General features: G+C 53.5%; 1 protein-coding gene, 1 long non-coding RNA gene and 1 other non-coding gene across 4 annotated transcripts; 1 reads left to right on the top strand and 2 right to left on the bottom strand.

Annotated features, from left to right (window-relative positions):
* Positions 1–9,005: 9,005 nt before the first annotated feature.
* On the bottom strand, positions 9,006–21,703 carry LOC138986167 (uncharacterized). Its single transcript, XR_011463063.1, has 3 exons — positions 21,486–21,703; positions 20,689–20,835; positions 9,006–9,261 (listed from the first exon to the last, which is right to left on the bottom strand). It is a non-coding gene; the product is annotated as an uncharacterized lncRNA (long non-coding RNA).
* DMBX1 (diencephalon/mesencephalon homeobox 1) lies at positions 15,305–20,925 on the top strand. 2 transcript variants are annotated; one of them, XM_005894227.2, is made up of 4 exons: positions 15,305–15,456; positions 18,753–18,948; positions 19,204–19,552; positions 20,483–20,925. In XM_005894227.2, exons 1-4 carry the CDS (start codon positions 15,305–15,307, stop codon positions 20,923–20,925), a joined length of 1,140 nt encoding a protein of 379 aa, XP_005894289.1. The 2 variants fall into 2 exon arrangements, with proteins under 2 accessions (XP_005894289.1, XP_005894288.1); XM_005894226.2 differs by having other exon boundaries at positions 15,305–15,458; positions 18,770–18,948.
* TRNAY-GUA (transfer RNA tyrosine (anticodon GUA)) lies at positions 17,624–17,695 on the bottom strand. Its single transcript has one exon. It is a non-coding gene; the product is annotated as a tRNA-Tyr (tRNA).
* Positions 21,704–22,484: the final 781 nt, after the last annotated feature.

The following is a 22,484-nucleotide window of genomic DNA, read 5'->3' as shown; positions in this document are numbered from 1 at the left end:
CGGGTACGGCCGGCTGGGCCGAGCTGGGCGGGGGCGCCGGGACGGGGAGGACGCGGGAGAACTCTGGGGACCGCCACCCCTCTAGTGGTCCTGCAGTTCCCGATCCTCCGGGAGGACCGGAAAGTTTGCTTGGGGCCAGGGACTTGGAGACGGACAAACAGACTGCGAAGGGACAGAGAGGAAGGAGGGACAGGCCAGGGAGACAGAGGCAGGGAGAGATCGGGAGACGCGTAGGGTGAGACGGAGGGAGTGATACCTAGGCAGAGAGAGGGAACAGCCCAAGGAGCCGGACCGAAAGCAGAATTCGAAATTCCGAGGCAGAAAGAGGGAAAAGAGAGAGCCGTGGGCAGAAACGCGCGGAGGCCCAGACGGAAGCCTCGGCCCGCGGAGACGCAGGCACCCGCAGAGAACGCTTCGGATCGGTCACGGTTTTGCCTCATTTGGAAGATATTACTTCGCCCCTGAAAAAAAATAAATACAAAAAAGGTTTGGATATTAAGCGGAGACAAATCCTTCTCAGTTTGGAGGGGGGCGGGGAGGAGGTGGCCGGGGGTAATGCGGAGCAGATGCGGCCTCGGGGCGTCGCGGAGCCTGGGGCCGGGACTGGGGAGGGGGCACGGCCCGCAGCCCAGGTCCCCGCCGGGGTAGCCCAGGTCCCCGCCGGGGTAGCACAGGAGTCGCCCCCACGCCTCCCCAGCTTCCGCATCCACGCCGCCCTGCGAACCGCCCGATGCCCTGGGCATTGCCCGGGATCCTGCATCGGTCCGGGCTGCGCGTCTCCGGTTCACACTCCACCAGCGGCGAGTGAGCCTTTTCTCTCCGGACTGCGATTCTGCGAGAATTCTCCGGTTGGGGGTGGTTCAGCGCTCAGCCAGCTTCTGTCCTCGTAAATGCAGCCTAGGGCTGGAGTCCCCAGGTGGGTGTTTGGGGCGCAGCGGGCCTAGTCCCCTGGAATTCGTTTTGCCTCCGCGGCCTCGACTGGCGTGCGTCGGGTGAGCTACGTGTGGAACGGTAAGCTGGGGCCAGCACCGGAGCCTTTCGTGGTGCTTCGGGTGAAGCGGTCAAGAGGCAGGGGGCATTGCCATGGACTCTCCTCCTTGGGCCTCCCATGGCGGGTAGCTGTGACCCAGTTCTGGACGGGGACAGGCGGTGTCCCGGACTCTGCCAGCTGAACTTTCTCGTCCGTCAGGAGTTTCCGGGCTCTCCGCAGGGGCCGCTGCGGCCCTGGTGGTGCGCTTAGGGGCCGAGCGGAACCTCTCCTCCTCTAAATTCGCCCCGGATCTGGGGCCTGAACTTGCCCTGATTCTGGTGGTGGTGGTGGTGGTGGTGGTGGTGTGTGTGTGTTCCTCAGGTTCGTTGTTTGTCCGATGAGGGAGTCCCGCATTGGGGAGTGGGAGAAGGCGGGAATCTGCGCCCTTTCCACCCTTTGCTCCTGTTTCGAATCCCCCAAAGTAGTGAACCCGTGGAGCCTCGAGCGCCGGTCCGCCCAGGGCATGGGACTATCTTTTTCGTTTTAGAAAATTCTGCAAAGGCACGGAGTCGATCGGGCTAGGGCTGGTTTTCTGAGGCGGCCCTGGGTTAAGGACGTCGGGGAGAGCAGAGGGCTTTACTGCCTGGATCGGCCTTGCGAGCTGGCCGGAGGAGTGGCCCGGTTGGCATCCTGGAGGCTGTTTGCGCCGCAGCTGCGAAATTGCATAGGTTCCCGGTTTGCAGTCCCGACGGCTGGGTGGCCCGGTGTCTTTCTTATGGGAGCTCTGGAACCCATGCACTGCAGGCGGGTTGGCCGGACCCAGCATCTTCCTAGGAGGTCTTGTTGCCTATTAGTTTTAGGTGGAGTGGGCTGAAGAGTTGTTTTTAATTTTGCAGGGATTTGCGTTTCACTTCTCTTCATCCTCAGTCTTCTCCCAAAAGAGAAGACAGTCTGACCAAAGGGTCGGTGAATTTGGTTCCTACATCCTCTCTCTGCAAACCAGCTGTGCTCATGTGCGTGTAGGAGGTCAGAAAAAAAATAATAAATTTGTTGCCCAGTGAGAGCAAATTATCTGAATAATTGGTTCAAATCTCCGTGGCTGGGGCAGATACAGTCTCTGGACAAGAGGCAGGGATTCACTACTCAGGATGGGGGTAAACACCTTCCGCCACCCCCTCAGATGTTATGGGCATGAGTCCTGCTGGGAAGCGGGAACCATGCAGCCACACAGACTCTGCGGAGAAAGTGGAACAGAGAGCAAAAGTGCATAGGAAAGGAAACCCGCCCTGGGCGAAGGTGGCTTCAAAGGTGAGCACCCGGGCCTCCACATGGGCCCCACCGGACCTCGGGCTGGCCAGTCAGCTTCAAGGGTGAAGGGTGAGTTTTGGGAGAATCCCTGCACTGGTGCCCACCACTTTCACATGCAGAATCCTGTGTAGTCTTGAAACTGGAGCCGTTTCTCTGATCCGATGCGAAGAGAACTGGCTCTGGAGATCTGGCCCCATACATCCAGTCACAAGCCGCTTAGTGAATCTTTCAGAAACAGAAGCTTCCAGAGGACTCTGAACTGACAGTACTCTGGCCCTGTCAGGTCTGGAATGGAGGATGAGCCTACCACCCTTAAACCTGGGTTCCGAAAAAATACCCAATTGAGTTTGGTGGTTAGAGCACTCGGACGTGCCTATAGGTTGCAGAATCTGAAGGAGGGGAAGAAACTCCCCCTCAATCTCTGAGCTAGTCCTGTACACACACATTTTGTAGCCATCCAGATGGACAGACACACAGGGACACAGACACATGTACAGCTGACCACCACCCATAGTCAAAGGCATGGGTTAGTGTTACCTGAATTACGGGTGGCTAACAAGGACACACCCAGGTGAGAAGTCACATAGGTAGAGCACCATATACATAGGGACACACAGGTAAATCTGCTGGACACACACTCACAAAACTCCTTAGACAGACACTGCTGTACGTATACAGGTTGAACTCATACGAACACTCAGGCATATCACACAAGACACTCCCAGGGCACCCATCTGAGGCCCAACAGCTCCACTTCTCTCCTCAACCATTTCAGCCCATGGGCTTCAGTCCATAACTCCTGCCCTCGTTTCTGCTCCCCCCCACCCCCATTCCCACCGCTAGCCTGGGGAATCGCCACTCACTCGGCCTCTCACCCCTTCCAGGAAGTCTCTGGTCTTGGTGGAGCCAACCCCCACTTCCCCCAAGTTCCCAGTCCTCTCCCCCTCCTTTCCCCTCCCCTTCTCACAGTCCCGCTCGGCCGCCCTGCGGTGCCCATGTAAATGACAGCAATAAATATCTAATCAAGGCCCCGGGCGATGCCGCCCGCCAAAGCCCATTACTGAGTAGGCAGGCGGGTTAGGGAGGGGTACTGGGGGGACGGTGAGTGGCGAACTAAGCGTGTGGTCTGGTCTGGACCTTCGTCCTGCAGTGAGTACCCTAATCTCTGACCTCAGGCGGGTCATTGCTCCTCCCTCCGCCTCAGTTTCCCCTTGGGTAAGATGGGTGAGCTGGGCTCTCCGTTATCCTGTTCTGCCCCCACCCCCGCCGCCATCCAGCAAGCTGTCCTTCCACTTAATCACCCCTCTGCTCTTCCAACAACTTATTTGACTCGGCCCAGTGCTGCCGGATGGGTGGACATCCCAGCTCACACAGACCCAGGATCACAGCTCTGGCCCGTCTGTTCTTCCAATTTAAGCTAGGTTTCTGGCAGCGGCAGGGAAGAGTCCCCTGGATCTGCAGTCACTTGGCCAGAGTGCATTTTCCCAGACGGAGTTACTACTTGTAAATGGTTTACCGCTGCCGCAGGCGCTGCTTCGGTGTGTCCCTAGGTCATTGGAGCCCACGGGGTCTGGAGGCCCCTTCCAGCTCCCACAGCTCTATGCATCAGGGTTGTCTGAGTCCCTGTGGCTGCTTGGCCCTTTACCTACCTATCCATAGGTCTGTCTGTGCACAGAGTAGGATCCGGGGTCTCCAAGTCAGCAAGACACCCCACCAGCTGCCGGAGGCCCAGACCTGACCCTGGAGCTGTGGCTCTGCAGAGACTCTGCAGACTCTGTTTCCGGGCTGGCCAGGCCTGGGTCTCGATGATCCTGGAGCAGCCCAACTCGTCCCTGCGGGCCTCCGGACCCGGGGCAAACCAGGCGAGTAGGGCCGGCTCCTCCAGGCAGGTGAGACGCGGAAACGTGCTGGCGGCCGACTGGTGCGCCGCTCCACTCCGGGTCCGTCCAGGTCTCCTGCGTCTTCTCTGGCTTTCCAGCTGCATCTTTGCTGGAAAGGAAGCGGAGAATCAAGCGATTATCCTGCCAGTTCGATTCCCAGGGCCTGCGGTCAGACCTCCCCTGAGCCAGCCTGTGCTCCAGAGCACACGCTGGATGGGATTCGAGGAGAAACAAAAATCGGCCCTTTTCATCTTCCAGTTCTTCCCCTGATGCATTTTGCTGCCTTAAAAAAAAAAAAAAAAAAAAAAAAGCCGCCTGATTTCTTTGCGCCGCACCCCACCCCCAACATTAAGCTCCTCGGAAAATCCGAGAATGGTAGGTGGAGGGGCCTCCCTCAGTCTCGGCCCATTAGCCTGCAGGGGGCTAATTACCCCAATTAGCGGCTGATTTATAATTAATGGCTCGGACCGAGGGATAATTGGATGTTAATGGATAACAGTTTGTGTAGGGAACTAAGCGCCTGGGCTCTTCCAGAGGGCCCCGGGGTGGGGTCTGCCCTGAGACCCACCCAGAACTCTGGGGCTCTCCCTGATGGTGTTCTTTCCCTCCCCTCTCTGTCAACATCCCAAACCCAGAGGCTAGGTGAGCATCTCCTTTGAGAAACTGAAGGGCTCTAGGGCTTGGAGATCTGACTCTGGCAAAGCCACACAGCCTGAAGCTCACCGTCTGAGGTCCTTGGCTCTAACTTTGGGGCCACTTTGGGGTCCCTCAGCTGAACTGGAAGGAGGATGCTGGAGATTTTGGACCCCAACAGCCTGTTCCCTCAGCACATGGATCAAGCAGTGTGGGTTAATGGTAGCAGTGTGCAAGTCATGGTGTTGGTATCAAATGCCACTCGGGGAAGGGGGCCATGGTCAGGATGGGAGCAATGGCCAGGGCTTGGTGTGGGACAGGATCAGGGCTCAGTCTGTGGCAAAATCAGGGCTGAAGCTATGGCCAGGAGGTGGCTTGGCTTCTGGTGGGGTCATGAGGTCGTCCATGGGAGTAGGGCAGTGCAGGCAGGTGAGGAGGAGACTGGGGGCCTTGGCTCACTCAGTTCTGCATTCTGCTGGCCTTCTCACATCTCCCAGAGCTGTTCTCCCCTCACCCAGGACTTTAGACCATCTGACCATTACGCTAGAACTGGAGCCTCTGGAGCTGGTGCTCCTTATATTACCCCAGAGTTTATACCCGACAAAGAGTGGCTCTATCTTTACTTGTGGGATGAATGCCTAACATTTTCCTTGCTGGGTACCGAGTCTTGGCTCTGGATCCAGACCCTACTTTGCAGGAGCCCCAGACTGGTGAGGTTAAGGGCTGTTGGTGAGCATGGAGTTCATGCTTTGGAGTTAGACTCCCTGGATTCCATCTTGGCTAAGCTGATTAGCTGTGTGGCTTTGGGCAAGTGACTTTATCTCTCTGGGTTCCTTGTCAGTCAAATGGGATGAGATTGTTGTGAGAAATAAATGAGATGCTGCCTGTCAGGTCTCTCTCAGGAAGGCTGGTGAAAAATAGTCATTATTATATCTTGGGTGAAGGACAGGCAAATGGGCAACTACATTTTGATGAGGTAATGCTACCATGGGAGTTCCAAGAAGTCACCTGCCCCAACCTGGCCCATCAAAGGTGTCCTGGAGAAGATGGTGAATATGAGGGATCAAGCCTAGTATGAGGGATCAGGAATTCTCCAGGTAATGCTGGTGGAGGGACAGTGTTCCCAGAGGGGAAGGCAGTCACATGGTGACTTTGGGGGTGACTTTGTGTCTCAGCGGGTGAGAGGGTGCTGGTACAGTGGGTTAGGAGGAAGCAAGAGTGGGGGATTGGAAATGACGAATATGTGTCTAGACTGTGTCCTTGACTGTTTTCTGTGGTCTTGCTTTCAGTATCGAATCACTGAATTGTTGGTGCCCAGGCTTACCCTCCTGGGAAGGGTGGGGCATAGCTGGGGAGAATCTGCTGCCTGGCAAGGGGAGAGAGGCTGGTTCCTGGACTTTCTGCACCTTTGTGTGCCTGATACTGACAGTGGAGATTCGAGAGGTTGGGGGTTTTGACAGTGACCTGAGAATGGATCTGAAAAGTAAATAGCATCTAAGAGGGAGCAACTGGGGGTATCCTCATCTCGGGTCTGCCCTTAGCCCTGGCACCTGCAGAGTCCCTGGTCAGAGTAAGGCCAGGGTCTCGATGCTCTCTTACAGGATATGCTCCCGTTGCTGGTTCCTGGCAACTCAGAAGAGGTGTGGGAATAGGGGTGCTTACTGGGATGGCAGCTCATCCTTTCCAGTTCCCAAACAGATAAACCAAGGGTGACTTGGCTTCTTAGAGCTTCAATTCCTCATCTGTAAAGTGGGAATAATCATAGTGCTTCCCTCACAGAATTGGGATAAGAGATTCATGAGATTACCAGTCTTGAGTATCTGGCATGTTCTGGGCAGAGAGTTTCTCTTAAAATCCTGTAAACTAACGTAGTATTGTAAAGCAACTGTAATTAATTAGTTTTTTGGCTGTGGGGTGGCTTGCAGGAACATCTTAGTTCCCTGAACAAGTATTGAACCAGACCCTGGCAGTGAAAGCGTTGAGTCCTGACCACTGGACCACCAGGGAATTCCCAACTATATTTTAAAAACCCTTAAAAAAATTATGTATGTATTTGCTGCATGGGTTTTAGTTGCAGCACACAGAATCTTCGTCACGGAGCATGGACTCTCTAGTTGAGGCGTGCAGGCTTAGTTGCTCCTTGGCATGTGGGATCTTAGTTCCCTGACCAGGGATCGAACCCACGTCCCCTGCATTGCCAGGCAGGTTCTTAACCTCTGGACCATCAAGGAAGTCCCTAAAAAAATGTTTTGAATAAAAAAATAATCCTGGACCCATCAGCTCAGAGCTGGACAACTTCTAGGTCATCCTGGTCAGCTACCCCCACCCCAACACATACACATTCATGTATGTGCGCGTGCACACACACACAAAGGACTCTCTCCTCCTCAGTGTCCTCAGGTGGCTGGATGGCCTTGAACTACACACTTCACCTGACCAAGATTTTGGTCAGTGTTGTGTCAGAAGAGGTCAGAGATGGCAGGTTCCTAGCCAAGGTTGCACAGCAGCCTGGGGTTGGGGCAGGAGCCCTGGTCTGGACCTCCTGAGCTTATGTATTTATGTTCTTTTACCCGCCAAACCAGAGTCCTTTTGGTTTCCCAACTACTCGGCAAGGGGGCGGCTGCAGGGGCCTCTTCCCCAGAGGGTCTTGGGAAAGCCTCTGGTGGTGAAGGGGAGGCAGCATTTCTCAGGGCAGAAAGTCCAGGGCAGCAGGCCCCCTGCAGCCCCTCCCACTGCCTTTGGCACCAGGGCTAGTCCTCACCAGGGCCCAGGTCTTGGCTACACTCTGGAAATCAGTACAGGTAGATCCTCTGCCACCTGGGGTTCCCGTCCTGTCTCTATCCCGTTAGTCACTATAGAGCCTCAGGCAGGTGATTTTACCTCCCTCAGTCTCAGTTTTCCCATTCATACAGTGGTGATAGTAAGTCCTATCTGGTAGGGTTGTGCTGAAGCTTGTTAATGTGAGCAGAAGAGGGTTTAGCTCAAGGTGAATGTTCAGTAAAAGGTAGCTGTCATGGGTAGTGAGATAATGTGTCTGACCACACTTGGAACAGAGGAGACAAGTCACTCAGAGTGTTGGTTCCTCCCCTCCTGCTTTCTTCCTTTTCCTTTAAAGACAGTTGTTCTGCTTGGTTCTTCACTGTGTGTGGGAATGAGAAGAAATGGAGAGGGAGTGAAAAGTTCAGAAAAAGAGAGGAAAGGTGAAAAGAGAAGGGACAGGCCTGTGGAGTGGCTGAGCCAGGTGCAGCTGAAGGGAGAGTCCACTCTGCTTTTAATCAAAGACGCCTTACGTGTGGTTTTTTAGCAGTGCTGCTGTTAATTTATAAAAAAATGCCCCCTAATAAAATTCTGCTTGATTCTTCGATTGGCTGGGCATTAGGCCGCAGCCAGCAGCGACGTGGGGACATAACGGATGCATTTGCAGATTTGGAAAATTAAAGCCATCTATATGGCGCCTGTGGCGGGAGATCCGCCGATCTGCTTGCTTAATGAAATATAAAGATTCTTTTAACCAATGTAAGCACAATTCGACAGCTTGTGAAACACGGCCGCGCCATGATGGATGGCTCTCTTGGCTCGCCAGGAATTGCGGGGCGGCACCTTTTAAATATATAATTGATTCTGTTTGGAGTGTGCAGTGGGCTGAGCCCACGCAGGGCCTGGCCTGGGGCCAGAGGTGCTGGGCCCCCTTTCGAGGCTCCAGCTGGCCCTGCCGGACTCCAGCCTAGGCGGCTCTTGGCTTCCCTTTAGGACCCACAGCTCTCAGAACTGGGTGTGGATGGAGCTCCAGTTGCCGGGTCTGGCTGAGGACCCCAGGGGGGGCAGGTCTGGGCTGCCCTATTGCTGGAAAAGTGCCTGCTGCACAGGGCTCCTCCAGTCCCAGACTCAGAGTCCTGGGGAGAGAGGAGGTGGTGGTACCATGACCCCGAGGACCATACTGGGCTGTGCGGGCCCTGCCTCCCCTACCGTCTCGTAGGCTGTGTGTGTTTCTCCTCCATGCAAGATTTATTCTTTACTAAGCATTGACTGTTTACCAGGCTCTGTGCTAAGTGCTGCGGAAACCCAAAATGGGTAAGGGAGATCTGCTTATTTTCTCTGTGTTGATCTGTCTTGCCATCTGCATCAATTCCATCTCTGCTTTTATTTCTTTCTCTTTTCTCTCATTCAGACCCTGTCCAGGGCCACATGACTTCTGAGAGTACCATTTAGTGTATGTTCTTCTGGTCACACACACACGTTCACACACGCCGGCCCACAGATGTGCACACCCGTACGAACATGTACATAACCACAGATGCCCACCTAAACACAGACGCCTGCGGTCACATGCCCGGTCACAGCCAGGCTATGTACAAGCATGATCAGTGCGATGAGCTGTAAGCATGTGGCCGGGTGGTCCCACGTGTGTGCAGCTCGGATGGTAAGCAGCATCATGTGGCCTCAGAGGAGACCTGGGGCTCTGATGTCCACCTGGAGAAGGAAGAGAGCATGAAGGTGGGGAGAGAGGAACTCAGCTGGGAGGATTCAGGCTGGCCTATCTTACAACATATACGCACGCTTATGGGTGCACACACGTGTGTGTATGAGAAACACCAGGGGAGGTGCTTTTTCTCTGCTGTTGTCCTATTGCCATGGACCAAACCAGAGATGCTAGAAGTCAGGGAATGGAACATGCTGGAGTAAGAGCCTGTGACTGGGGTTAGGAAATACTAGCTGGTGGGAAGAGCCTCACCTCACCTGTGGAAACCTGTTCCACCACCTCCTAGCTGCATGGTCTTTAACAAATTATCCAGTCATTCTCACCTTCCATTTCCACATCTGTGAGATGGGGGTAATAACATTCCTTACCTCCTAGGGCATTGGGAGGATTGATGGGGATGTCTGATGTATCTGAGGCACTTAATAAATAGTCGTTATTATTAATTCATTCATCGGATCCTTGTCTCCTGACCTCTGCCTCTGTGCCAGACCCTGTGAGTGGGCTGAGGTGGGGAATCTAGCAAGGCATGAGTTACACTTTCTGCCTTCAAGGAGCTCAGCCTTGTGGGGGAAATAGAAGTGTCACCACACTACTCTGGTGCAGGGCTAGAACTGAGAAAATCCACATAAAGGCTTTGTGTGGTGCCTGCTCAGTGCGTCCAGTAAACGACAGCTGCTGCTGTTTCTGTTACTGTTCTTTCTAGGATCGGAGAGTAGTTATGTGGAACCTGAAGAGGAGAGAGATACCTTCTCAGGGGCAGGTGGGGAAGGCCCGGTTTCTGAAGAGTAGGTGTCACTGGGGCTTTATCAGGTCCAGGGGCAAGAAGGGCAGTGCCATCTCAGGTGGAGGCCCAGTGGGAGCAAAGGCACGGAGGTGACAAGCGGGGGAAGGGGAGGGCATCAGGCTGGAGGGAGAGGGAGGGTAGATGTCAGACTGGGAAGCTTCTGGAGGCCTTCAGAGGGCCAGCGGTTGAGGTTGGAGAGAGGCAGTGCTCCTGGGTTCTATTAATAAAGACTTGTCGTCCATCAAAAAATGTGAGATCAGCAATAATTAAGTCAATTAAAATGTCACTTACCACATTAACAGCAGCTAGTTTTAAGGCAACATAGCTCCTGAGTTTGATTGCGGAGGCGGGGGCATTTCCAGCCCAGCAAGGGGATGGGGGATGAATAAAATCACTTCTAAACCCTTCTTCCTCTTTCCCACCTGGCCCTTGTGACACCTTTTGGAGACCGGCTCTGTTTCCACATCCCTAGAAACACAAAGATAACCCTCCCCCATCCCCACTCTCAAAAAAAAGAAAGAAAGGGGACTTCCCTGGGATCCAGTGGTTAAGAATCCACCTTGGAATGCAGGGGACTTGGCTTCTATCCCTGGTTGGGGAACTGACATCCCACAGGCTATGGGGCAGCTAAGTCTGAGAGCCACAGCCAACGCAGTCAAATAAATAATTTTTTTTTTTTAAAGAAAGAAGGAAAGAATTTGAGTGTGAAGATCACCTGTAATCCCATCTGCTGACTCCCAGAGATAACCTCTGTTAGTTCTGTGTTACTTCCATATTTCTTTCCTCTGCATATTTATACATACATACATTACAGAAATGGGATCACCTCATGCATACTGTTACCTGTTTCTTTCAGTCACCAGTATACTGTGAGCATCAGCATATACAGATACACATCATTGTTTTAAACCGTGGCACTGTCTTCCATGGCGCTTGTGACTGTTTCCTCATTTACTGAACTAATCCTCTCTCTATGGACAGTGAGGATTCCAGTTGTTTGCCATCATAAGCAGAACCATCATAAATATTCTTATATCCATATCTCTGTGTAGTTGAAGGATAAATTTCTGGAAATGGAATTGTTGAGTCCAGAGATGCTCTCTCTAAAGACTTTTGATGCAAGGATGAAAGAGCTCTTTTGCCAGTGAGGTAGGAAAAGGACCATTTCTCGCTCCCCTCAGTAACCCTGCGTAATCGTTTTTCTTCGTATTTGCTAAACTGGTAAAAATTCTTATTTTATTGTTTCTGTTTTTATTTCTTTGGTTACAAGGAAGGCTGAGCTTTTTTGTCATATATCAGACAGCTATTTTTCTCCCTTAATAAGTTGTCTCCTCATTTACTTAGCCCGTGTTTTATTTTTATTTTGGTCATGCTGGGTCTTTGTTGTGGTGTGTGGGCTTCTCTTATTTCAGAGCGTGGGCTCCAGAGTGTGTAGGCTCTGTAACTGTGGTGTAATTGAGGTGTGTGAGTTTAGTTTCCCCAAAGCATATGGGATCTTAGTTCCCCAACCAGGGATGGAACCTGAGTCCCCTACATCGGCAGGTGGATTCTTAACCACTGGACCACAAGGGAAGGTCTTAGCTCATCTTTTATTAAGGTGACCATCTTTTTGTTTCTATATAAGAGCTCTTTATATCTTATGGGCATTCTGTTTTGTTTTTATTTGTGCTATTTATTTTTTGGTCAGTTTTGCTATGTCACGTACAGCAAGTTCTCGCCCAGGTTTGTTGTTTGCCTTTTGGCTTTGTTTACGGTATATTCTGTTACACAAATGGTTAAACATTTTATTCTGTCCCATCATTCTCTTCTCCTATATGTCTGCCTTTGGGGTCATGTTTATGGTGCATGGAGTGGGATTCTGTGAGTAAGTGTTGTTGGTAGGTATCTTGGGTGAGTGTCCACTCAGAACCCTGTAAACCCAAACCTCAGCTCCCGATCTTACATCCAGCTACCGGTTTAACATTCTTTTTTCTTTTCTAGTGGTGCTACGTGGTTTGTGAGATCTTAGTTCCCCAACTAGGGGTTGAACCATGCCCCCTGCAATGGAAGCAACAGTCCTAACCACTGGACCACTAGGGAACTGCCCCCAACTTAACATTCTTACTTGGAAGTCAGCCATATTTTATACCTATCATGTCCCCAGAAGGCTTCCCAGGTGGCTCAGTGGTAAAGAATCCACCTGCCAATGCAGGAGACGTGCATTCTATCCCTGGGTTGGGAAGATTCCCCTGGAGAAGGAAACGTCAACTCACTAAAGTACTCTTGCCTGGGAAACCCCATGGACAGAGGGGCCTGGCATGCTACAGGCTATGGGGTCACAAAAGAGTCGGACATGACTTGGCGACTAAACAGCAGCAACAACAATGTCCCCCCAAAGCCTGGTTTCATTCTCCTCCACTCCTTCCCAGGCCTGCTTCTCTCCAAGAGCTTGCAATTCGGGAAAAGATCCATCTTCACTCAGTTGTTCAGTTGCTCAGACGTGTCCGACTCTTTGCCACCCCATGGACTGCAGTACATCAGGCTTCCCTGTCCTTCACCAACTCCCAGAGCTTGCTCAAACTCATGTCCATTGAGTCGGTGATGTCATCCAACCATCCCATCCTCTGTTGTCCCCCTGTTCTCCTGCCTTCAATCTTTCCCAGTATCAGGATCTTTTCTAGAGAGTTGGCTGTTTGCATCAGGTGGCCAAAGTATTGGAGTTTCAGCTTCAGCATCAGTCCTTCCAATGAATATTCAGGGATGATTTCCTTTAGGATGGACTGGTTTGATCTTCTTGCAGTCCAAGGGACTCTCAGGAGTCTTCTCTAACACCACAGTTCAAAAGCTTCAATTCTTCGGTGCTCAGCCTTCTTTATGGTCCAACTCTCATATCCATACATGACTACTGGAAAAACCATAGTTTTGACTATTCAGACCTTTGTTGGCAAATTAATGCCTCTGCTTTTTAATATGTTGTCTGGGTTTGTCATAGCTTTTCCAAGGAGCAAGTGTCTTAATTTCATCTTCACTCAATAGCCCAGTCCACTTGTCATCTTTTTTGCCCTCTTTTCCTCACATCTTAAAACTAACCTATCAGCAGTCATGTCAATTCTGCCTTCATACCATGTCCTGACTCTGACCACTTCTCCCCACCTCCACCCATCCTGCCTGAGTGGAAAGCCCTTTGGCCCCTGGGCTGGATTCTTCAGTGAATCCAGTCCAGGGATTCTTGACCCTCTGCAGTCTGATCTCTTCTTGACCCTCTGCAGTCTGACCTCCATACAACAGCAAAGTGAGGTTTTAACAACAAATCATGTTATTCAAGGCCATCCAGGAGCTTCCCATCACAGTCAGGATAAAATTCAAACTCTTTACATGGGCCGTGAAGCCCTCTGGGATCTGGCCCCTTCTCTCCCTCCCACCTCGTCTCATCCACTTGCCCCTCTCCCGCTCTGAGCTCCAGCTACCCTGGTTTCCTTGCCGTTCCGCACACGTACCAAGTTGTTCATGCCTCAGGGACTTTGTCCTTGCTGTCCCTTTTACCTGGAAAGTCTCCCCCCACCCCAGTAAAATTCACATGGCTTATTTTGAATATCAGAGAGCCCTTTCCTGACCATATGTTCTAGAACAGCCTCACCTTTCCTCTTGATATGCTCTTCCTCTGCTCTATTTTTCTTCAGAGTACTTATTCCTGTCTGACTTTATTTATATAGGTTTATCGGTTTTATAGCCTTCCCTGCTTGGGAGGTAAATTCCATGAAGGTAGGACTTCCTTGGTGATCCAGTGTTAAGACTCTGCAATTCCACTGCAGAGGGCATGGGTTCAATCCCTGGTCGGGGAACTAAGATACTGTATGCCTCTCAGTGTGGCCAAAAAAATTCCACAAAGGCAAGGACTTTGGTACTTAGTAGGCGGGTGCTTAATGAGTCTCTGCTGAATGAATATGTGTAATATATGAAAGTGTATGAGCGTCAGGTTTGTGTGTAGATACATCTGCTGTGTGGATAGGTATCTGTGAGAATGTGTATGTGTGCAACTGTGGGAATAATGACATTGCATTTGTGATTGTTGATGAATTTGTGTGTATGTGAAGAGTGTCTGCATATGTGTCTGTGCATGAAGTATGTGCGTGCATGTGTGCGTGTGTGTGTGCTATGGATGTTTGGTGATATGTCCACTTCAGTGAGGGTAGGGAGCCAAGACACCTGGACATGGTCTTTCTCTTGTCAAATGGTCCACATTCCAAAACTGACATTTCAGGGCAACACTTGGTGGGCAGAAGGACTGGGAGGGTCCGGAGGAGCCCTGGGGCTGGTGGGGCCCCGGCAGCCTTGTGCTGATCCGAGCCACCTCAGCAGAAGGGATGTGCTCTCCGATGCATTGGCCGCCAAAGAATGAGGCTGAAGTGCTATGGGGTGAAGGAGGCCCTGCATGGGCTGTGTGGCCTCAACGTGTCACTGCTCTTTCTCCAAGCCTCAGTAGACTCATCTGTAAATGGAGTTCATTTGCTCTTGGCCTGCTTGCTTCTTGGACACACGGTGAGAATAGAGGGAGGCAATGGCAGTCTGTGTATGGCAGTCATAGTAACAGTGTTCTTAAAGCTGTGTGGTGCATGAGGGTTGTAGTCCACTATCTCACCAGAGCAAATGCCTCAGTGTTCCCAGTCCAGCTCTGGACTTGGTCCCGTGAGCCTCCTTGGCTTTTTGTTGAACAAATAATATGTGTGTGAGGTGCAAATGAACAGGTGCCTGGGTGATTAATGAAGAGATGACCGAATGAAGCAGCAAACAGATTGTTGAATCCCAATGACTAACGTGTTCGAGCATACCCTACATACCAGACCCTATTTATTGTAAAGGTTTCTCTTAATCCTTGCAATAACCCCATGAAATAAGTACTGTCACCCCATTTTGCAGATGGAGAAACTGAAGGTCAGGGAAGTTAAGTGACTTATAAAAGCCAGAAAGCCTGCAGGTGGTTGAGAGTCCAGCTCAGGCAATCTGACTCCAGGGCCCAGAGCATTAAGCCCTACACAAGTCCTGCTGTGTGAATCAATGAATGAGAGGCTGATTGAATAAATAAATAGAGGCAGGAGCCCTTTGGCTCTTAGCTATGGGCAAGGCGGGCCTCTTTTCCATGAGATGGCAGAAGCTCAGGGATGAGGTGGGCATCCAAGGTCTGGGCCAGGGGTGGTGTCTTCCCCAGGGTAGAGTGTGACCGCATGGCCTCATGTCCCTTCCCTTTCGCCCGTCTGCAGGCACATGCCACAATGCAGCACTACGGGGTGAATGGCTACTCACTGCATGCCATGAACTCGCTCAGCGCCATGTACAACCTGCACCAGCAGGCGGCCCAGCAGGCCCAGCACGCCCCCGACTACCGGCCCTCAGTGCATGCACTCACACTGGCCGAGCGCCTGGCTGGTAAGGGCCGTTTGTGGGGATGGCGGCTGCAGGGTGGAGGAGAGATCTGGGGGACAAGGCTCTGTCTGGAAGGTGAAGGCAGGAGGGAGCACTGGGAATGAAACTCAGGAAGACCCAGGTCACTTATGGCACAGGGAGATGTCAATTCAAAATCTGTGTGTGTATCCGGACTACCCATGTTTGCCTGGGCCCTGAACCCTGGAGCTGCCCTGTGCCTTCCTTCACATTTCCTTAACAGCCCTCGGGGGGAGGGGCCCAGTAGCCTCTCACAGGTGGAGAGACTGAGGTAGGAGGTAAGGGACTAGCCCAGAGCCTTCCAGCTGGGAAATGCCAGAATGCCCCAGGAGCCACTTCTGTAACAGCGCCCACATTTTGATCACTGATTGTGTGGCCAGGCACGGAGTGAGTTGCTCTTTGTCTCTCTGTGCATCAAACCATTCAACTCCAGTAAAGGGAGGTTATTATCTCCATTGTATGGATAAGGAAACGGAGGCTCAGTGAGGCTAAATTTAGGCAGGGCTGGGGTGGGAGATTAGAATGGGATCTTATGGCTAAAGATCTGAGCTTTGAAGTTGCAGACTTGCCATCATTGTAGGGTCTGCCCACTCTCCTCTCTTCTCTGAACCTCAGCTTCCCCTTTATAAACAGGGAACATGGTAGGGCCCATTCCATAGGATGGTGGGGACATTACTTGAGATAACACATGTAGGGTATTCAGCAGGGACTAGTGGGTGCTCAGAGGAAATTATTATCCAGGTCCTGTGGGAAGCACCCATGAGGGAGCTCCAGCCTGGTCCCCACTACTCCTGTTCACCCATGGTTGCTCTGCCGTGAGAGTCCCTCAGTGAACATGGGAAGGATTTGATGGCTTGGGTGGGGAACCTAAGTTCCTGAGAGGTGAAGCCACCCACCCCATCCTGTCCCAGGCCAAACCTCAAGCAGCAGATGAACTGCTTTGGGCCTGTGCCAGATGGTCCTGGGAGGGCTTTAGGGTACTTCCAGGGAGGCCAGGTGCCCATATACCCATGAGAGGGCACAGCAGAAAGAATGTGGCCAGGATCAAGTGGTGGGGCAGACCAGAGAAGCATGATCAGCTGGGAGGGCTTCCTGGAGGGCATGCGGCAGGAGCCCAGCCTTAAAAGGGTAAGGAAGGGGGACTAGCATGAGAAAGGCACAGAACTAGGATGAGCTGTGAGGCCTGGGCAGGGGATCTGGCCTGACAAGGAGGGTGGGGCAGCCACCCTGCAAGGCTCTGGGAAGGGCTCAGAGGATGAAACCGAGCCCCTGGTCACCTTCTGTGGATGAGCATCAGTCTCCAGTGTAGGAATGTGTGTGCAGGCCTGCCCGGCTATGGCTGCTTCTCTGGTTTGGAGTGAGTTCCCTGTGCCTGGCCTGGTGGTGACATTATAGATCCTGACCATGTTCCAGAGCTCAGAGAGGAAAGGTCAGGGACAGAGGAAGTGGAGTATTCAGTGCTCCCACCACAACTCTAATCTTAAATTAGGAGGAGGCACACGAGCTCCAGGCGGGCCCTCGTATGGAGGCCTTGCTTTCCAGCAGGAGGTTTTGCTGATGGTGCAGACAGCCTGGTCTCCCAGGTGGCAACCCCCTGCCCTCACCTACAGCTCCTGGAGCCAGCAGCAGGATGCTGAGCTGTTGCTCCTGCACCCAGGGTTCCATTGAGAGGGGTTCTCTCCTTCCCCTTCCCCAGTGTAACCAGCATGAGCTTGGGGCTCAGTCCAGGTTGGGATTAGTGCTGGTTTGTGTGGAGTTCAGGGCTCCCTCTTTACACTGAAGAAGGAGCAGCCCAAAGTCTGAGGCTTTCTGGAGACCCAGCTACCTCCTTCCTCGTTTAGAGTGTTGTGTTGACTTCCCAGTCCCTGAAGTGCAGGCAGCCCTGTGCAAAGGCTGATGCAGCTTGGGTTCCCTTCAGCATAGATAGTCCAGGGCCCACTTACGAGTGATGGGAGGCCGGGAAAGAGAAGTTGACTGTCCATCATCCCAGGACTAGTCAAGCAGAAGAGCAGGAGTGTGAAAGTGAAAGTCACTCAGTCATGTCCGACTCTTTGTGACCCCATGGACCGTAGCCCACCAGCCTCCTCTGTCCATGGGATTCTCCAGGCAAGAATACTGGAGTGGGTTGCCATTCCCTTCTCCAGGGGATCTTCCCTACCTAGGGATTGAACCCAGGTCTCCTGCACTACAGGCAGATACTTTACCAACTGAGCTATCAGGGAAGAGCAGGAGGGTAGATAGCAACCCCAGGCAGATATATATGCTGGGAGATTCACGTTCTCAGCACATGGGCAGGACTGTGGAATCTGTGGTCTACCAGGCCTGTCTCCTCTCCTAGCCTGTGGTGGTGGTTAGTACCTGCTCTCTTTGTCCTTACCTCTTGGAGAAAGCAGCTAGAAGGGCCAAGACTGCACGCAACTAGCCTTTCTGAGGTTGCCAGCCCTGCCAGAGCCAGCCTTTCTGTTGAGGAGATATAAAACCAAGGCCTCAGGTCCTACCATCAGAGATTCATAGGCTGGGATGATGAAGTTCATAGCCAGAGGACACAGGATCAAGAGCCAGTGAATTCCATCTACTTAGTCAGACTCCTCCTAACAAGACCTTGCAGATAGGTCCCAAGCTCACGGCCTGGCTTCTCATGGTCAGTGTGATATTCTGTTGGTATCCAGAATCTAAGGGTCATTGGCTCTTAGAACCTTTGTGACATGGACTTCCAAATTGCCAGCATCTTGTACTCTCAGAATGTTATATCTTATTATCTTAGGAATTTATGGATTTTAGGGTAAAGCCAACCCACCCACCTACCCACCTCAAACCAAATAAGGAAGATCCCCCTCAGGCATATTCCTAACAGCCATTCTTAGAGATGAATTAAAGCTCATTGGGCCTGATAGTAACTTCCTACCAAATGGCTCAGACGGTAAATTTAGCGTCTGCCTGCAGTGTGGGAGACCCGGGTTGATCCCTGGGTTGGGAAGATCCTCTGGAGAAGGGAATGGCAACCCACTCCAGTACCTTTGCCTGGAAAATCCCACGGACAGAGGAGCCTGGTATGCTACAGTCCATGGGGTCGAAAAGAGTCAGACACGACTGAGTGGCCTGATAGTGAATGATAGTATGGAGTGATCTTGAAAATCCAGCTACATGGAGAGGAAATGGGTGATTTCCATGGGGAAGAGACCAGGGTCTAGCTCTGGCAGGACCACAGTGGGTCAGAGCAGGGTAAGATTTAAAACCTATTTCCCATAATTAAATGGGCCCCCTCTCCTTGCCCTCCAACGGCTGTACATTTCAAGACATCATCTTGGAGGCCCGCTATGGCTCACAGCACCGCAAACAGCGTCGCAGCCGCACAGCGTTCACAGCTCAGCAGCTCGAGGCCCTGGAAAAGACCTTCCAGAAGACTCACTACCCGGACGTGGTGATGCGTGAGAGGCTGGCCATGTGCACCAACCTGCCTGAGGCTCGGGTGCAGGTAAGGCCCAGCTAGACCTTGCAGACAAGCACCAGCCCACTGGCTGGTTTCTCACTGCCCAGGAGCCAGCATTTCAAACTGCACCCGGTGTCTCCATGAATGGCTGCGGTGACAGGAGGGGAGGGAAGGGATTGTGGGTGCGTGTTTCCCAGAGGGCGGGCGACCTTATCCTGCACATCCTCCCTTGGGGAGTACCCTGCTCCATGATTCCGCTGCATCCCCTCCCATTCCTGCGGCCCCTCTCCCGGTTCCCAGGTGTGGTTCAAGAACCGCAGGGCCAAGTTCCGGAAGAAGCAGCGCAGCCTGCAGAAAGAGCAGCTCCAGAAGCAGAAGGAGGCTGAGGGCTCCCATGGGGAAGGCAAGACTGAGGCCCCGACCCCAGACACCCAGCTGGAGACTGACCAGCCCCCCAACCTGCCCAGTGGCGACCCCCCTGCTGAGCTTCACCTGAGCCTGTCTGAGCAGTCAGCCAGTGAGTCGGCCCCTGAAGACCAGCCTGACCGCGAGGAAGACCCCCAGGCAGGGGCTGAGGATCCCAAGACTGAGAAGAGCCCTGGGGCTGAGAGCAAGGGGCTGGGCTGCAAGAGGGGCAGCCCCAAGGCAGGTGAGGCTTGGCAGGGGCTATGGGTGGTCTGGGACCCCGCCTAGGGAGAATGGCCAGGTCTAGCTGCCCAGGGGCCTGGCTCTGCCAGAGGTGTCAGAGCAGAGATAGAGTTAACTCTGGACACGTGGCACTGGCCCTGACCCAGAGAAAGGACATGGCCAAGCAGGTCCATGCCAGGTGATCCCCCTTTAGTCGCTGAATCATGGCAAGGTCAAGGGAATTTTGGGGGGAGGGGCTGTGTGGCAGGGGAGGGATACTTGAGGAGCTCAGGGTAGAAGCTATTTATCAGTGCAGTACGTTAACAACAGCACAGATGTACCAGTGCATACTGAGTGAGTGCTATACGAGTACCAGAGATCCCCACATGTAGCAGAGGCTCTGGGCTGTGTTTTTTGAAGGAGCAGAGCCCTGGCAGGAAGCATTACCTCAGTCACAAACCCTGCATCCAGGCAGGGAGGGGACGGGGCTGTGAGCTGAGAGCTGGAGGGGAAGGGGCACCACAGACAGGCGAGGGAAAGGGGAGGCACAGCCTTGGAAAGAACAAGAATCTTGGGGTGGAACACTTCAGTACCACCCAATTTGCTTATGGCTCAGCCATTCCCTTTGTCAGTCTGATTCTGTTGTAGCGATTTTGAGAGTCAATAGAACTCTTTTGTCCCACCAAACCCAACAAACAGCAAAAACCAAAACAAGAAAAGGAGACTCCCTAAGATGTCAGACATGAGGGCCCTGGCAGAGTCCATGCCGTCAGGAAGCTTGGGTTCCTCCCTCCCAGGATTCTGGGGACACCCCGGCTGAGATGGGTGGATATGATTTCAGCCACAGCCCGTCTTGTCTACAGTGCCAAGTGGGAGGCGAGGCCGGGGGAGCCCCTCCTGGCAGACCAGCACCCTTGTCCTGAGTCCCCGGTTCTTGATTCTCTGCTTGCAGACTCCCCGGGCAGCCTGGCCCTGACGCCTGCAGCCCCGGGGGCCGGCCTGCTGGGCCCCTCCCACTCCTACTCCTCCTCCCCGCTGAGCCTCTTCCGTCTGCAGGAGCAGTTCCGCCAGCACATGGCCGCCACCAGCAACCTGGTGCACTACTCGTCCTTCGAAGTGGGGGGCCCGGCCCCCACCGCCGCGGCCGCCGTGCCCTACCTGGGCGTCAACGTGGCCCCGCTGGGCTCACTGCACTGCCAGTCGTACTACCAGTCGCTGTCCGCGGCCGCCGCTGCCCACCAGGGCGTGTGGGGGTCCCCGCTGCTGCCTGCGCCCCCCGCAGGCCTGGCGCCTGCCTCAGCTGCCCTGAACAGTAAAACCACAAGCATTGAGAACCTGCGGCTGCGGGCCAAGCAGCACGCAGCATCCCTGGGACTTGATACGCTGCCTAACTGACTGCTGGCCGCCCCCTGCAGCCAGGGCTCTTGGGCTCCCCCAGCCCAGCCCCAGGGTCATCCCAACATGGCTCTCAAGGAGCTACCTCATGAGCCCAGGGATCCTGGGGCCTTGGAGTCCTGCCTCCTGCCCCCCCATCTCCCCAAGCTCCAGCCCTCGGTGAAGCCCACACCTGCACCCTCTGCATGGCCCTGCTTGGATCCCACGGAGGCCGAATGGGGAGGAGGTGAGAGGCCAGTGCCCCCAGCTTTCCCCAGTGAGAGGTTCTCGCTGGCCAGACCCCTGCCTCAGGGTCGCCTCCTCCCATCCCCTGCTTCCTCCCCTAGTAAGTTGCTGTGTGGAATGTGAAATATAAATATAAATATATAAAGCTATATTTTCAGGCATCTGCCTGCCCCAGGCCCCCTGCCCCGCTCCAGCTCCATCGCTTCTCCACTGCCTTCCCCCAGCTCTGCCTACAGCTTCTGCTCTCCCTCTGGCCTTCCCTCCTCTCTCTCTGTCTCCGCTTTCCTCCTCCTCCTTTCCCCAGCCTCTGTCTTCCCCTCTCTGGATCTCCCCACCGTGTCTCTTCTTCCTGCCCCTGCTTTCTTTCTTCCGTGCTGGCTGTGTTGATGTAGACCGGTCCCAAATTATGTTTTGTTTGGGGTTATGGCTTTTCAGTTTTAGTCATTTGGCTTCTTCCTGTTCCTCTCCTTTTGCTTCTTCTCAGCCTCCTGGCTCCTCCCCGCCTGCACCCTCTTGAGGCAGCTTCTCCTTCCAGTAGAGGTGGTACGGCCCTTGCTGGAGACCCCATAGCCACTGGAGCGGCAGGCAGGAGGGGGCCCTAGTTCCCACCCCTGACCTGGGCCTGCGTCCAGAAAGGCATGTTCTCTGTCTTTTTTAGCTTTGAGATGCCCCCTCCCCATCCCCAGCCCAGATTGAGAAGGAGGGGAGTGAAGGCAGGAGTCAGGCTGGAGCAGACAGTAGAAGGACAGCATCTCTGGCTGTAAAACCTCCAGAACAGGAGCCTGGGGCCAGCATTCATCCAGGGCTGACCACAGGGTTCTAGACCTCTCTCTCTGGTGCGACTTCCCTAGTTGGAGGGAGGCAGTAGGGCACGGGTGCTTTCAGAGAAGTGTCTTCGAGGAATAAGGTCTTCTGCCCCTGAGCCTGAGGTTCTGCAGTTAGTGTCCGTGGCAGGGTGTGACTGAGCCAGGAGGGAGGGTCCTCCACCTCCGGATCACACCATGCGGCAATGCAGAGTCTCAGGGCTTCAGCTGGCATCCTGTCTCAGAGCCCACTGTCGAAGTAAGGGCTTCTGTCCAGTGAGTCGCTGGCATGGAAAGGTGTGTTCCTATTTGTGGCCAGGAACCCAGCTCAGCAAACTCCCTTTCAAAGCAGTATGACCTTGAGTCAGCCCATAGCCTCTGTGCCCACTCCCCACCTGGATTAGAGGGCCTGTAACATCCTATCCTGGAGAAGGCAATGGCAGCCCACTCCAGTACTCTTGCCTGGCAAATCCCATGGACCGAGGAGCCTGGTAGGCTGCAGTCCATGGGGTCGCTAAGAGTCGAACACGA

Source organism: Bos mutus, chromosome 3 (assembly GCF_027580195.1).
Source record: "Bos mutus isolate GX-2022 chromosome 3, NWIPB_WYAK_1.1, whole genome shotgun sequence".
NCBI classification, from domain to species: Eukaryota; Metazoa; Chordata; class Mammalia; order Artiodactyla; family Bovidae; genus Bos; species Bos mutus.
This window is presented reverse-complemented; position numbering and strand designations above follow the sequence as displayed.

Coding starts and splice junctions, on each gene's coding strand:
- DMBX1 (XM_005894227.2), top strand. CDS start 15,305: ATGCAGCACTACGGGGTGAATGGCTACTCACTGCATGCCATGAACTCG. Junction 15,457..18,752: donor ACACTGGCCGAGCGCCTGGC/TGGTAAGGGCCG, acceptor CTTGCCCTCCAA/CGGCTGTACATTTCAAGACA. Junction 18,949..19,203: donor TGCCTGAGGCTCGGGTGCAG/GTAAGGCCCAGC, acceptor CCCGGTTCCCAG/GTGTGGTTCAAGAACCGCAG.